Source organism: Dysidea avara, chromosome 9 (genome assembly GCF_963678975.1).
Source record: "Dysidea avara chromosome 9, odDysAvar1.4, whole genome shotgun sequence".
NCBI classification, from domain to species: Eukaryota; Metazoa; Porifera; class Demospongiae; order Dictyoceratida; family Dysideidae; genus Dysidea; species Dysidea avara.
Window position 1 is genome coordinate 32884409 of NC_089280.1, and position 16365 is coordinate 32900773.

At 36.7% G+C, this 16365-nt stretch overlaps 3 protein-coding genes and 1 pseudogene across 3 annotated transcripts in view; 3 read left to right on the forward strand and 1 right to left on the reverse strand.

Moving 5' to 3' along the window:
- LOC136266488 (protein sax-3-like) overlaps positions 1–6008 on the forward strand; it is a 58519-nt gene extending 52511 nt beyond the window's left edge. Inside the window, exon 7 of the mRNA XM_066061502.1 lies at positions 5716–6008. Coding sequence (XP_065917574.1) covers positions 5716–6008 — 293 coding nt within the window. The remainder of the gene's footprint in view (positions 1–5715) is intronic.
- LOC136267080 (uncharacterized) overlaps positions 1–16365 on the reverse strand; it is a 341703-nt gene that overhangs the window by 86440 nt on the left and 238898 nt on the right. The gene's annotated exons all lie outside the window — the stretch shown is intronic.
- Positions 5816–10640, forward strand: LOC136267083 (carcinoembryonic antigen-related cell adhesion molecule 5-like). The gene is made up of 4 exons (XM_066062149.1): positions 5816–6300; positions 6348–6602; positions 8177–8256; positions 10174–10640. The coding sequence occupies exons 1-4, from the start codon at positions 6012–6014 to the stop codon at positions 10180–10182; spliced, it is 633 nt and encodes a 210-aa protein (XP_065918221.1). The 5' UTR covers positions 5816–6011; the 3' UTR covers positions 10183–10640.
- LOC136267084 (receptor-type tyrosine-protein phosphatase S-like) lies at positions 11016–16003 on the forward strand (annotated as a pseudogene).

Genomic DNA, 16365 nt, shown 5'->3' on the forward strand with positions numbered 1-16365 from the left:
CGATTCCTTTCAAACCACCTAAAGACACTCTTACGATGGTTATTCCATCTACATAGCAATTTTCAACTCATTCCATGAAGCAGTTTACCCTGTTGGCATGACAACAAATCGATCTTGTTTTACGCGAATAAGCGGTCGTAAATAATGAACCATTCATCGGATTTGCACCAAATTTGATACTATGATTCACCTTTGGACTCCCTTTCTGTGTGCCAAATGTCAAGGCGATCGGAGTACGTGTTAGTGTTTTATAGCAATTTTTGCAAGTGTGCCAAAAGACAAATAAGGGGAAAAAAACGAAGAAGAAAAATCAAAACGTTGGCAGCTCGTATCTCGGCAATGGCTGGAGTGATTTCCTTTAAATTTGGAATGTAGACTTCCCTGGCTGGCAGGCAACTCTGTAGCAAATTTGGTTCCAATCTAAAAAGGAATCACCGAGATACAAAGGTGCGAAAATGATGTTTTCTTTCCTCTTGTCAATATATCCACGGTGTGGTGTGCCGGCTTCTTGGGCCGCACGACACACTATAGTGTGTCTTGATCAAAATGTGCATAATATTTTACATGGCTGCACTGTAAATTTTAGTTTGTAGTACTTTTTTTTATTTATTACTTTTTATTGATGTGCTATGGTCCCTACTCTAGTTGAAAATTCCAATTTTTTTCAGGTACTTGTATTAAAGGCTTTGTCTCATACCTCTTTACAAGCTAAAGTTAATAACTTCACTAGTATTAGCAATAGAAAAATCCCACAGCCTCTGCTATACATTACTCAGCATGAACTCCACAATTAAATGGCACTAAGCTTTTTATCACACTACTTATACAACAGTCTTCTTCACCAAATGACCATGGCTATACACTGCTGCATTAAACATGGCATATCTTTGCTATACTTTGAATTATGGCCTTAAAGTAAGCACCATTAGAATCCTCATGCACTTCAGAATCCAGTAATATACAATAGATGACGTGAACTTATAATGGACACTTTTATCATTAAAACACTATCAAGTTCTAGCAAAGACCATCAGAACTATTTTCAACAGTAGCTTTTATTCAACCTCAGAACATCTACGGATTGATCATCTAGCTGACGATTATATTCCAAGGCCAGGATACAAACTCAATTGCAAAGCTGCCATGACTTACATGCACATGATAACAACTCAAAATCTTGCACACGATAATTACAGCACTCTGCAGTAGTGACCTGTAGGAGACCAACTAAACAACTACATCAATAAAGAAAAATGGCCTATTATAAGAGAAAATCAAAAATCTTATTTGTAACAATAGTTTCTGCAGATCTGTTCACCAATAATGGCTGCTTGATGACGTGGTCTTCCAGTTGCATTAATTTTTGGACCATTATCTAGCTCTTCCAGTGGAGAAACACTTACAGTATCAACCGGATGTCTTGACCTTCAGGCAAAAGGTTGCTTGAAATGCTATCTTGATTCTGCAGTGGCGATTCTTGATAATGGTGGACTTCAATTGGATAAAGATGCCTTATGCTTCTTCTAAGTAACTTATGACCTCCACGTGGGTCCATCAACTTCACTACCGCAGCCCTAACCTTGTTATCATTACCCTTTGACAGCTCATTTACAATTGCTAGCCTCCAAAAAATATGTTTGCTAGTATTGTCCTTCAACACAACCACATCACCCACCTGCACTAAATCATGTCCACCATCCTTCGCCTTGAGAGAATGACTCTCTAGGAGGTTCAGCAGATAATCACGTCTCCATCGCTTCACAAATTGGTCCAGCAAGTGTCTGTGCATGATGCTTCAGCTTCAAAGTTAAAGATTGGTAAGTACCTACTACTTCAAAATGAGCAATATTCGGCATAGTAGCAATTCTTTGACCATTCAGCAAGTGAAATGGTGTCAAACAGCCAGCAGTTCCATCTTGATCATCAGAGATGTGTGTCAGGGGACGAGAATTGATGATAGATTCAACTTCAACAATCAAAGTGGAGATCAAATGCATACCTCAAGGCTGAAGTTTGTCTCCAGTACAGGCTGGAATCATTTCCTCCGTGTGTGCAGAAATAATGTGTTGTGGGTTCCCATATTGCTCTTCCAACAATTGTATTGCAGCGTTATAATTAGCTTCATTTAGAGTAAGTCCCTGAATGGTTCTGGCAGCAGCTCCTTCTAGTAATGAGTTCAATTAATTAATTAATTGTAGGAAGATCCGGACTATTGTGCACTGCTGATTTGTAGGAATCCCAAAAGATGCTCCACTGAGTGATGTCACCTCTGAATTCAGGTAGTGTGAACTTTGGCAAGCATGGCTTGTTGTTGGCAGAACTATCACGGACAACAGTACTAGGTGATGATGGAGTTTCTCTATCATTTACATTTTTACTCACAGCAGCAATAATCTTATGGCTTGTCTCTAATAATTTTTCCAGTGACTCTGATTCTGTCAACTCAGCTTCTATTTCTGCCAGTGGACATATGGCTACAATTTCTCCATCCAAATTGCTGAGGACCTTTTCCTTAGTGTCAAGTTGCTTGTTAATTACAGTTAAATGAGATATCGTTATCGGGTCGGCGGAGAATATTTCATCAGCCAGTATACCTTCCACTTCTTGACAGAGTTTCATTACAACTCCTCGATGCTCTCCTCTGAGCCTCTCTAATTTCCTTCCTCTTAGCTCATGGCGTGTGTAAACCTAGGCAGTAGTAGTGCGTAATATAAGTAACACAACAAAGGATGTCACCTTCTCTGGTACCGTTTGCGATAGGAAAATAGAGGATTATCGTGCCACGGTACCAGGATGCCTGTGTTGGGTTACAAATGAAGGTGACATGTGTCAAATCAGGATCCACTCGGACCCCATATTGGGCGCCAAATGTTAGAACTATCATCAATGGTAGCTAATATCCAACCTCAGAACATCTAAAGATCGATCATCTAGCTGGCAAGTATATTCCAAGGCCAGGATATAAATTTGATTGTGAAGCCGCCATGACTTACATGCACATGATAACAACTCTTATTAATGTCTCACACACAATAATTACAACAAAGAAAACGTCCTGCTGTTCATTTCTTCATATCAAAAGTACTCTTTAGTGTTGTATAAACTGTTTACATGTTTTTGTAGTGCATTAAAAGGTTTCATTTCATGTATAAGAATGTCCCACTGTACAGTAAAAGAAACCTGATGCTCTCCGTATCAGCATTTACGTATTATTTCATGTTCACAATTCTGAATTCAAAGGATAAATGTGATACAAGTGACAGTGCAGATTCAATTTGCACTAGTCACGCAATTGCTAAAGTGAATTGTACTAGATCAAACCTTACTGCATGCAAAACACCTAGGCATTTTTATTCCACTCTCAATAGTGTTTGCACATTCTAGCTATGAAACAGCTACCTTAAACTCAATATCGTAGTCTTACCACAATCACTAGCACCTAACAATCCAAAGTTGTCAATCTTATAATGGAAATGGACTGCCCGCTTGCATTCCTGCCTGCTTGCATTCAAATATGCCTGGGTGCAGGATGGGAAACAGAGAAGTTATTTGGAGATATGCAGTTGTCTGAGGATTCATACACTTGTGTTGTACATTTTACCATATACCTTAAATAACTGAAGTCACTTCAATTATCAGTGACAGATTGTCTATCTAATTTATTGTGTAGTGTTTGATAGGACTAGTTAGTGATTAGAACTGTAGAGTTTATCATGTATAATTTGTGTGATTATGAATTACAATTTCAAACAAATTGATCATGTGACATATGGCAAGAGTAACAGCTTTGACTATTAAAGCTTGACTTGTTTTCGGTCTATTGAGTAGAGCTGTGTCATAGAATGCCAAGCTGTTATTGATCAATAGATTAGATTAATGATGATACTTATTAGAACTAGTATATTAAAAAATTTAAAAATAAAGTAGGAATCCAAGTGATAAAAAGTAGTGAAACAAGAGAAGAACAATGGTAGCTATTACAGCATAGCTCGGTGGGAAATCCCTACTTTGGCATGATATAGCCATTATTTTGTGTTCAATGCCAAAGTAGGAATTTCCTACCAAGCTATGCTGTAATAGCTACCATTGTTCTTCTCTTGTTTCACTACTTTTTATCGCTTGGATTCCTACTTTATTTTTAAATTTAAAATTTTAATATACTAGTTTGTTAAGTGTTTTGTTAAGGCATACAGCTAGCTATAAACAAGTGACTGTTCTACTAGGGTGACTGCTGTGTTAGAGTATCTCAAGGCAGCCTGCAAGATGTGCGCTTGCCAAAAAGGGACATGGTTTCGATCGATTATAGAGTCAGCCTTCCAAATTGAAGGTTTGTGGTCACTGAAATACAGCTAGTGCAAAAGGGGTGTGTCATCGTGGTTTCAATCGATAGTTCGATAATGCGTAGAATGAAGAATGGGCGTGATCTTGTGACCTATCGTGAAGCTATCTAGTACCAGTACCTCCGTACAGTAGCGTAGTCTAAGTGCCTTAAATAATCTTGTGGCGTCTATTATGCTGTTTTAAAAAAGTGTTGATACGGAAAATTAATGCCTCGATATGGTTTCGTCGGATGAAGAAGAAGACAAGCAGCCTGATTGAAGGTAAAAGAAAAGACAAGGCGCAGAGGGTACACACTCGTTGGAATCCCAAAAGGCACATCCCACTGGTGAGTTTGTCATTGTGGTGTAAAATGGTGGCTGTGCGCTGCTCCGTTTGGGCTCTAGGCTTGCGACTGTGGTCAGTGAGTGAGGCAGTGAGGCAGAGTTTTGGCGATTTTTTTAAAATTTATATCCGGCCACCTGTAAGCGTTTTGTTGTATTTAATGCTGTTTTATGTATTATATGGACTAGTACTATTCCGTAAAGGTGATTTTCGTCTCGTAAGACATCTCTAGGGTGATTTTTAAATGCGGAATTTTGGGCGGCGCGCGAAAATTTCACCTGGATTCCTACTTAAACTGTACGACTGTACCGTTTTATATACCAGAGTTCAGAAGAGATACTTGGTTATATTTCTCAATTACAATGTTACAATGAAAAGGCATTTGATTGATATCATTATTTATTTTTGCTACTGTAAAATGCATTACTACTTTGTTATGTAATAATATTTGTGACAGTTGCAGCAAAAACCCTCTTTGTTCACACGGTTTCAAATTTCCTTTTCTTGTCTTAGCATTATGCATATACTCTATCCAAGAATGGGCTACCAAAATTTCAGCCTACTATGGTGAGTAGTTCTTGAATTATAGTGCTAGACATGAAGAAGAGCAAGGAAATCGATTTATACAGCTGAAAGCAAATCGTAGGCACTTAAATTGCAGCTATAACTTCCATTTGCATTAGTCACAACAGTGTTCTCTGTGTGATCCTTTGTGTATACAAGTGTGAAGGCATTTTAAAAATGAAGAACTGATGACAATCTTGTTTATGTCTACCACATTATAAATAAATGCACATGACATGTGCACCATTCAAGATAGTAGAACTCTCCATATTAATTTGATGCATATTTCTCTTTCTAAACTTGTGTATATTTTCTTTGTAGCTACATAATTTCGTTAATTTTTCTTTTTTCTAAAAGTATGCTTGTGCAAACTATGTGGGTATTTTGCTGAGATGGTCACATTTTGGTAATGTGTTAGTTATGTAATGCACTAATACATATTTGGCAATTGTTATGCTAAAAAATATAATTATAAATTATATTTGGCAGGTCCTCCAGAGATCACAGATCACCCAACAGGTGGTGATGTAGCAATGGGAAGAAGCATCATTCTCATGTGTAGAGCTAGTGGTCTAGGAACACTAGTATATTCCTGGGAGAGAAGAAGTTCCAGTAGTAGTTGGACTACTGTTAGTAATGATAACACAATATCATACACTACTGATACAACACTGACTATTGGAGAGTACATGTACAGGTGTAATGTGAGCAATGAGGCTGGATCAGTTGTGTCTAATAGTGCTACTGTGAATGTGTATGGTGAGTATTGTCCTAACAGGTAAGACATGATGACACAAGTGTCCACAGGTCCTCCCACTATCACAACTCATCCCACCAGTCAGTTGACAACTGTTAGTATGAGTGTTACTCTGAATTGTGAGGGAACTGGTAGAGGATCAATTACATATCAATGGCAGACTAGGAATATTAATGGAGGACAATGGAGAAATATTAGTAATAGTAAAAACAGGATGTTTGTTGTGAGGAACTTAAAAATGTTACAGCGGTACAGGTGTGCAGTGTCCAATGAAGCTGGTAGGACAAGATCAAATGTTGCTACTGTTACTGTTTTGAGTGAGTTGTTATTTTGTACTGAGCATTGCACTATTTTGTGCTCATAGAAATCACCACTCACCCATCAAGTACTACTGTTATAGCATTACACGATGTCACATTAACTTGTTCAGCATCTGTTGATGATGTGACATACTCATGGCATCGTGATGGTGGTAGTGTTCCCTCCAGATCAAGAGGACAGAACAGTAACACACTCACTATTACTAGAGCTACTCAACCTGATGAAGGAGTGTATTATTGTATGGCTAACAAGGAGGGAATTAGTGTAGAGTCTAATAGAGCTACATTGACTGTAGATGGTAAGAACAGTATAGCTATGATTAGTCTAATTGCTTGGAAATAAGTCATTGTAATGGGGAGATGTTTTGTATAATTAAAGATGAGCATTGACTGCATTTTAGTTTCTGTTTCTCTTATGTACTAATTGAGTTTTGCAAAGTTTGTTAATTTCAGAGTTTGCATTTTAGCTCTATTTGTGACTGGATAATTGACAAAGCTCATACATGTTTACAAATTTTATTAGCTCCTAAAATGCATTTAAATACTCAAAGTGAATTCATGTCACAAAAATAATCGTTTTGCTCGTCGTAAAACAACTGAAATTGATGTATCTTTAGAAAAAAATAATAATTAGGGATCATAGAAAAAAAGGTTGGGAGACAAGAGAGGTCACCTGCACCTGCAGACACCATATATCAATTAAATTTGGCGGTGAACTAAATTTGGTGAATTGGCGATTCGTCGCTAAACCGCCAAATTTAAATTTCGTCTCGATATTACTTTCAAATGTTGGGTTAAGCAGTTGTTGAAGTGGGTTTTCAACAAACCTTTGTGGATACTGCTGAAACTGGTATAATAGTGTGGCTCCATGCATGCCGAAATGGGTGTGGCTTACTGACTAGACTATAACTCATGCTCAATTAGTGGGCGTGGCTCCAAGTAAGCTTGCAGACAGCAGCAGACATGAATTCGTGCGCAGCCAACGAGTATGCCTACAGACAGCAAATAATCCTGAAAGTGGGTGTGGTCATAAATGAAATTGGAGCACGGATATTCGAGTATAGTAGGCGTCTATGGAAATATTCTTTAAAGCGAGTCAGTACAGCATCATACTTACGCCATTCGCCAATTTTTCAGTGAGAGCATTTCGCCAAATTAAAATTTGCCAACTGCAATTTTATAGCAAATCTCCAAATATTAATTTCGCCAATATTTGTTGTCATATGGTATACTAGTGGACCCCTAATTTAGCCATGGCCATAGACTGAAAATATATCTGCAGGTGTAGGTGATTTTAATGATTCCTAATTGAACATTTTTGAAACATTATTATGACTGGGGAACCACTGGTGAACCCAGAAGGAAGACAGTGGAAATGATTAGTGTAACAGCTTAGCTAACTATTTGTGATTTCTGTGCAAAGCTGGTGCCTATTTCCAAATCTAATTAAGCTGTGTAAGAAATAAGCAACACATTTCCAGGAAATTCAATAAATTAAACTGATAGTAGACATGGTGAAAATTTAAGGGCTGATACTTTAACATAAACATGTTTAGAGTAGCTATACAAATTTTCAATGTTTCAATAGAGATAGATGTGCTTATATCAGTATTGATATTAATGTTTAATATTGTAGTAGATATCAAGTCCCATGGCTGAAGTGGGGATTAATGTCCACTAGTATATCGTCTGGTGAACCTACGCATGTTTTGTCTGAGCGTGTGTACTGAAATAGCAAAGTAGCCATTGTGCTTCATTTTCAGCTATGTCTAGCCCATTACACAGCATTACAAATGCAGAACACTACAAGAAGGACCTCTGAAATCAATCCAGTCACAATAAAAATCTCAGATGATTCTTGTTACAAACATAGGGAAGCCATCACGTGGTGCTACTGCAAATGGACATGTTGTGTTGTCAGTGAAAATAAATGGGACACAAAGGAGGACACAGGTAAATCCATGAAGCATGCATTGTATGTACTGTGGTATGTCCAAAGGCACCTGTCAGACTGATACAGTCAAATAGCTGTTATAAGGTATGCTTGTCTGAAGGCATCATTCAGGCAAGTAGGCAGTCAATCAGTCTGTGGAAAATTCCACTTATATTTTTTTAATTTTTAGCAACTTATTGGAAGCATTTCAGGTGATACTGAAGGAACTTTTGGGCTTGGTTATAACTAACTAATACTGCCAATGTGTTATGAAGGTATTGTGAAGCTGGTTTTAGGTTGGTATTTTTTGGCCAGAAAATGCAAACCTTTATTAGTATATTATGTAATAGGACAGATAGCTGTGGTATTCGGGATTAATAGTGTGAGCATTGTAAACAGGAAGGAGTAAAATAGTGTGAGGCGAAGCCGAACATTATTTCCTTCCTGTTTACAATGCGAGAACTATTAATTCTGAATACCACAGCCATCCGTCCTATTGCAAATTAATCCAACAACCATAGTAACTGTTACTAGGCAACAGAAATTCAAAAATATTCACTGCAAAAGACCAATCACACTTAGCAACTGTTGCCTAGCAACCATTGCTATGGTATTAAAATGACGTTTACCTTAGCAATGGTTATTTAGCAACCGTTGCTAAGCAACCATATAGTTGCTATCGCTATGGTAGCATCTGTTATGAAGTCGACATTCACTTCTAATAGTAACACACTGTACTATTTTAGCCAATCAAATTAATATTACAGATTTTTGTCAAGGGACCTTGACAAACAAGTGTGATACTGATTCTATTGGCTATTCGCTTGATGTATTTCAAAATAATATGTGACCGCCTCAGCAAAAGCCCGACTTGTTCTCACAAGTATGTGTATTGAGAAAATCGAAATAATAAATAATTTGTAAAATTACTCATGTTAAAAAAAACTATGCAAGTTTTTATCGGGCCAGTACTTGAAGAAAGAAAACTCAAATCAATTAAAACTATATACTATCTTATTCACCTGTTGATAAAGAGTTTGAAAAGCTTTGTTTCGTTTCTCTAGTTCCAATGGTATGCGTGCAACGTGCGTTTATTTACAATACAATAAACATAAACAAGATCATCATTTCTTCTACCAAACCGCCTTCATATTGTATGAGCAAGTATCTACAGGGCTAATACTATACATCGGCTGATGTGCTGATTCATGGTGAATGTTTTAAGCCAAATTGTAACATTGTAGACTAATCTAAACGGAAGTTATGGCTGCGAATGTAAGCACCTGTAGTTTTGTGTAGTCGCTGTACAAATTGATTCCTAGTGTCCAGTGCTATAATTCCAAAACTACACACCAGAGAAGCAGTGGCGGATCCAGGGGGGGGGCACGGGGGGTACGTACGTGCCCCCCCTCCCTTAAAAAAATGTATATAATATCGAGATACTCTAATAGAGCAGTCAATCACCAATCACTCTAATAAAGCAGTCACAGTGTTCATGGGGAAGTGTAGCTTACTTAGGAAGCTATAAATAGGATTTTATTTTACATAACATACGTGATATAATATATTTAGTAAAGGATAACTAGCTATTATTGTTGTGACCTTTTTTTTTTTTTTTTTCTTCAACTTTTTTTCAGCAAGGTGCCCCCCCTCTTTCCAGACTCTGGATCCGCCCCTGAGAAGGCTGAAACTTTGGTGGTCCATTCCTTGGATATTGCAGATATTGCTGAGCGAATAATTTTTTTTTATTGTGTGAACAAGTCGGGTTTTCGCTGAGACGGTCACATATGTCAAGGTGCTATTGAGAGTATTATATTGTAACACATTCAGTTGTTGGATTATCCCTAATATACATAGTGTATGATAAGCAGATTTACATGTGAAAATATTGAAATTAGTGGTTAAAGTGTAGCTGGTTATGTACTTAACCATCGTAGAATATCTAGGTGGCTGAATTTAGTCATTCAGTAATTTCAGCCATAATTTACTGAACAAGTCGACAGTCAGCAACAACAAAAAACAAGAAGAGGATTACATATAATTGCAACAAGTGAAAGAGCGAATGGGAGGCAACAAGGCACCTCAAGAAATTGTTACATGTCTGCAGTTGTAATATGGAGAGATCATCACACACTATGTAGAACATGAACAGATGCATATTTTCTATTCTTGTATAGTACTTGTATGTCTAATAGGGTGTTAATTTACAATGAGTTTGTTCAGAGCCATCATTAGATGAAGTGGATATAAACAGGTCCAAGTTGATAATAAATAGCAATGCATCAACCAGTGATGGAACTACAAGTGATAATACACTTACCATTGATTTTCCAGTCATCAGTGTAGAAAATGGTCCATTCAGGTTAGTGTAACATGCATTTATGTAATTATTGTTCTATGATTTTCTATAGCCATCTCTACATTATCGTGGTCGTCAGTGATAGTGTGATTGACAATGTTGAGGAGATATTGACTAAAGATATACTTGAAAAGTCCAATAATTCTTTTCCTTTATATTATGTGGCAGCTGTATACCCTGGGAGCTGGTGATAGTACTATAACTGATCCTGATAGTCATGTGTTATGAATAGAGAAGTTCAGGTAAACTATTATTTCTTTTATCGTGTGTTCTCTGCTAACAGTACACAAGAGGTATTTACATTACATACCTATGTCAAATTTACCTGTCACTCACAGAATGAAATATTTACTACTACTATGATAAGTACTTACTATAGTTTGTCATTTAATATGTGCACATGACTAAATCGCGTAACAGTCCACACCTCATCATCTGATGATGGTGGTAGTGCAGTAGGAGTTGTAGTCGGTGTGATAGTGGCACTACTGATAATTATTGCCATAATAATTGCAATTATATTATTCCTTTTGTAAGTATACACATATAGGCTGCTATTTAATATTATAATAATTGTGCTATTTTTCCTTAGCTATTACAAGATAAATCACTTAAAACATAACCAGAATGACTTATCTCAAGTGGTTCCCAGTGACTGTGGTATTCAAATGAAGGAGAAAGAAATGAAAGAAGAAAAAGCCAAACCTTTGCTTGTAGTGAATCCTGTAGCTTTATCTGCTCAAGGTAAATATTTTAAATTCCAGGTTATGTTCAATAAATGGTATTTATATGGTGCCAAGTGATAATTTACTAATGGAAGTGGTCACATCAGCTGGACAACCAACTACTCTGTTTGTGAAGCTACCTTAGTCAGAGATCACTTGGAAGAATAACAAGCCAAGCAACTATCCAGTACTCCCAGATGGTTCCCTGTACATCACTAATACTAACCTTAGTGATGGTGGAGAATACACTGTGACTGCAACTGGTACTGACTGTACTATGACTGAAAAACCTTGTCTTAAAGTGATCAACCCTCAGCTGCCATCTGGTTAGCATTGTGTATTACAATAATGTCATGTTATTATGTTATATAGTGTGGAAATGTCCAAACAGAAATCAATCAAAGTTGATGACTTTCCGGAGCATGTGGCAATGATGAGATCAAAGAAAAATGAGCAATTTGAAGCAGATTATGAGTCAATGGTAGTCAACATACCTTTCAGTCAACACACTGCTAAACTTCATGTCAATGCATCCAAAAACAGATACAAGAACATTGTACCATGTAAGTCAATTGTACACATGTACTGTACTGTAATTAACATGTTTGGGTACCCCCTAAGATGACCACTCACGTGTGGTGCTGAGTCTACAAGGACACAAGCCAGGAAGTGACTATGTTAATACTTCATTCATTGATGTAAGCTCATCATCACTACACAGTGTAATAGACAAACACAATCTATAACACTTGTTAGGGTTACAAGGAGCCTAAGGCTTACATTGCTGCACAAGAACCAGCTGTTGGTACAGTGGACACTTTCTGGAGGATGATATGGGGAAAAATGTTGCCACCATTGTCATGGTTACCAGACTAGTGGAAGATGCTAAAGTTAACACATTACCTGAACATCTGTCATACATAAAAATGAATATCAGTTCCAATGAAGGGTTTTTTTATTTCTACATCACTGAACCATGCTGTCTCCATTTATGGTAAACAACTTGTAGCATTTTGCATGGCTGCTTTAAGTGTCAGCACTTGTGTATAGGCTAGCTAACCTTCTTTGGTGAAATGGCCAAGATAACAAAAATATTGACATATATAATATTCCCATCTTATTACTGTATGTGTACCCACAGGTGAAATGTCACCAATACTGGCCCAACAATACTGAACCAGCTACTTATGGTGACTATAAAGTAACAGTATTGAAACAAGAGGAAATAGCAAAATATTGTATAAGATATTTCACTATTGAGAAGGTGACAATGATACAGTTAACTTATCAGTATACTCTATAATGTGTTGTGTAGGTCACCAATCAGAAACATGAAGTTCGCTCAGTCACTCAATTCCATTTCACTGCTTGGCCTGATCATGGAGTACCAAAGTACAGCACTGCTCTGTTGGAGTTTCAAAAGAGAATTGATAAACATCACAAACGAAAGACTGGCAAGCCCATGTTGGTACACTGCAGGTAAGATCAAACAGTATTACAGATCAACAGTTGTTACTGTCATACTCCAGTGCTGGTGTTGGTCGTACTGGTACATTCATAGCCATCGGCAGTGAGATACAACACATCAGACATGAGAATATTGTAGATGTTTACAATTGTGTTCTCAGGCTGAGATACTGGAGGAATTTTATGGTCCAATCATCAGTAAGATGTAACCATTAAATGCATAGCCTTATATCATTAAATGCATAGCCTTATATCGTTAAAATGATTATTATTATGTAATTGCTATGAATAATACTAATGGCTACTTAGCAGCTCATGTAGGTCTTCCTACACACCACAGTGGCTCTTATAAGAATGTTGATGTTTTTATTATGTAACAAGTGTTTGTAATGAAATAAATGAATATAAGAATAATCAGTGTTCCTTGTAGTGTAGTTGTAACACAGAACACATACAGGAGTCCCAACATGAGATGTTGATATATTGAATTGGCTTTAGTGCTAAATATTTTATATGGACCATTGTGATGTCATGTAGTCTAGCTTAAGGGGGCAAGCAACTATATCCTATGGCTTCCATAAATACAATTATGTGTTGTATATGAAGCTGTAAATCAACACAGACACTGTTCTCCACCTGATGAATAAAACATGTTTTAGTTGAGACATTGAACTTCTGTTTAGTGCAAATCTGAGTGAAATTATCTGAAGTATATGCATATTATGACGTGGTTTCAAAATACTGTAATTTTAAAACTAAAATTGATTCTCCTCTTATAGCAAATTGTGAAACTCCTCAAAAATTCTTTTAGTAGTATTATCTTTAAAAGTATGGGAATTGATTTTTAGATATGACCACTATGGCTTCAAAAGAGGAGATTACTGTTTTTCATAGAAAATTTGAGAGTTCAGTAGTTGATTTGATCAAGTACTTCAAACAATTACTTCCATGCTTTTGTCTTAGGTAGCAGATGACGAAGTTTAAGAAGCATAGAAGTAAAACTGTGAGACTAGATCAAAGAATTCCTGTTCTTTAGGCCTACAATACTAAACTGAGTCTCAAAGTCAGTACTTCTAACTGAAGATGGTGATTTTGAAGTACCACAAACACGTCTGATACAAAAGGGGATGGAAAGCAAGCACAGATTAATGAAAATCAAGATTTTGACTGGGAAGCCATAGGAATTAGTAGCAAGACCCCTTAATGAGTTTCACTGGTTTACTTTTTCAAGCCCAGTACACACTGATCCACACTGCCTTGTTGGAGTACATTGCATGTGGTGACACTTCAATTGCTGCTCCAACTAAGAGTGTACAGGATAAAGTCAATGAGTTATCTGCTGTGGCTCCATCTGCCAAAAAGACTGGATTTGAGTTACAATTTGAGGCATGTAAAATCCTAATCAGATATTATTAGTGTAATGCTGTTCTATTACATTAGAAACTGACAAAAGCTAGTCCTAAAGAATCAGAGTTTACATATGCAACAGCTAGTTCTTCCAAGAACAAGGCCAAGAATCGTAACAAAAAAATCTTACCACGTAAGAATATTAGTATGTGATAACAAAACTTCAGGCATCACTTTGTGTAGCTGATAATTCTAGAGTTCAGCTAGCACCAGTTGGTAATAAACCAGATTACATCAATGCTTGCTACATTGATGTAAGCTGATCATGATATGTATGTTCTAATAGAGAGTTTTGTGTCACTTAAGAGATATTGTCATAACAAGGAGTTCACAGTTGGTCCTGTGGACCCACGGAATCAACTAGTACTGATTTCTGGAGGATGATATGGGAGAACAAGTCATGTTCAATTATAATGCTGGGGGAGTTGGTGGAGAATGGAGAGGCAAGCACATTTTGACCATTATAATAGAGTAATTATATAGTTTACTATCACAGGAGGCTTCATTCAAGTATTGGCCAGAGATGGGTCAGAATGTTGAGTTTGGCACTTTTGTTATTGAAACTATTTCTGAGGAGCCATTGAGTGAGAGTGTCATCAAGAGGATTATGAAGATAACTCATGTAGAAACTGTAAGAACATAATATTGTGCATACCTGTTACTACAGTGAGCATTATTGTCTTGATATTTTAGAAAGCCTCCAGGACCATTACTCAGTTACAGTATGTAAGATGGCCACAACAGTCTTGTCCTAGCAGTCCTGTCCCCATGATTGATATGATTGAAATAATGGAACATGTCCAGTGTAGAACTGGCAATGGACCTATCACTGTCCATTACAGGTAAGTAGACAATTTTTTTAATATAGAAAGAAATTATTTAGATGAATATTAAAGGTGTTGTTACTGTCCTCAAATATACAGTTATTGTAGATTTACTGCATTCCTGTAGTGATGGTGTTGGACGTTCTGGAACATTCTGTGCTCTGGTGGTGAGTATTAACAGGTTCAAGGCTGAACAGATGGTGGATGTGTTCCAGACTATTATAACGATGTGTACACAGAAACCACAACTTGTGACCAATGCTGTAAGAAAAGTAGTAATGCAATGTGAATGTTCTATTAGGAATTTTTTTCGTTGTTAACAGGACCAGTACAAATTCATTCACAATGCTCTGATTGCCATGCTGCAACATTTTGCCAACTATGACAACTTCTCTGAAGGAGCTACCATGTAAATACTTATCAATATTTTTTGTACTCTGAGCCCCCCCCCCACCCGCTGTAGTAGCATTTGTATATTTGTATTTATACACTTGTTAGTATTCATTTAGCGTTTAATATGAACTCATTTCATGACAAGAGCAGTGTTTTATACAATATTCTACTAATTGTTACTTAATTGCAGCATGCCTCTACTGAACTGTTATGCTGCAAACTGCAGAACTTGATGACTGTCTTTAGCCTTCTTTACAAAAGCTGTTAGGTACAGTATTTTACCATTATAACTTCGAAAACATATTACACCAAAAGGTACAAAAAACAGAAAAAATAATTGTCACAATGGGCACTTGAACCACAGACCTTCAGCCTGTAGAGCAGCATTCCTAAACACTGTACCACTGGTGCTAGCTACTAACTGTTTCTTATTTTTTCCATATTTAAATGCCACAAATGTAAATCACTATAATATATCACTATACTGTAATTTGCTTCCTTTTTTTCGTTGTAAAATAATTTTTGTATGCAAGTACTTGTACAAAAATTTCATACACGAAAATGTTTTGCATATAAGTTCGAACTATTTTAATTTAATGAGATGGACACAGTATACATTTAAGGGGAGGCTGTAGCTACTAGCATGCATATGACAAAGAGGATTACAAAGACCTATATATTGAGGGTACGTAGTACTGAAAGTCTGCTAGCTCTAGGCTAGTGGCCATGAAAAAAGTTCTTTCTACAAACTTGTGTACAAGTTTTAGACTGAAAAATCAAACTGATTGGTCAAAAGATTCTAGTCTTGCAATTTCAAAATTATAATATTTGTTGTGAGATTTGAGTACTAATGTTTTATTATATCTGTGGCTTTATCCTCAATTATTGATTAATCTTCTACGAAAGATCTATGGGCAACAAATGATCTGGTATATAATAGTAAAAATTATTTGA

Coding starts and splice junctions, on each gene's coding strand:
- LOC136267083 (XM_066062149.1), top strand. CDS start 6,012: ATGATGACACAAGTGTCCACAGGTCCTCCCACTATCACAACTCATCCC. Junction 6,301..6,347: donor TGCTACTGTTACTGTTTTGA/GTGAGTTGTTAT, acceptor TTGTGCTCATAG/AAATCACCACTCACCCATCA. Junction 6,603..8,176: donor AGCTACATTGACTGTAGATG/GTAAGAACAGTA, acceptor TTACAAACATAG/GGAAGCCATCACGTGGTGCT.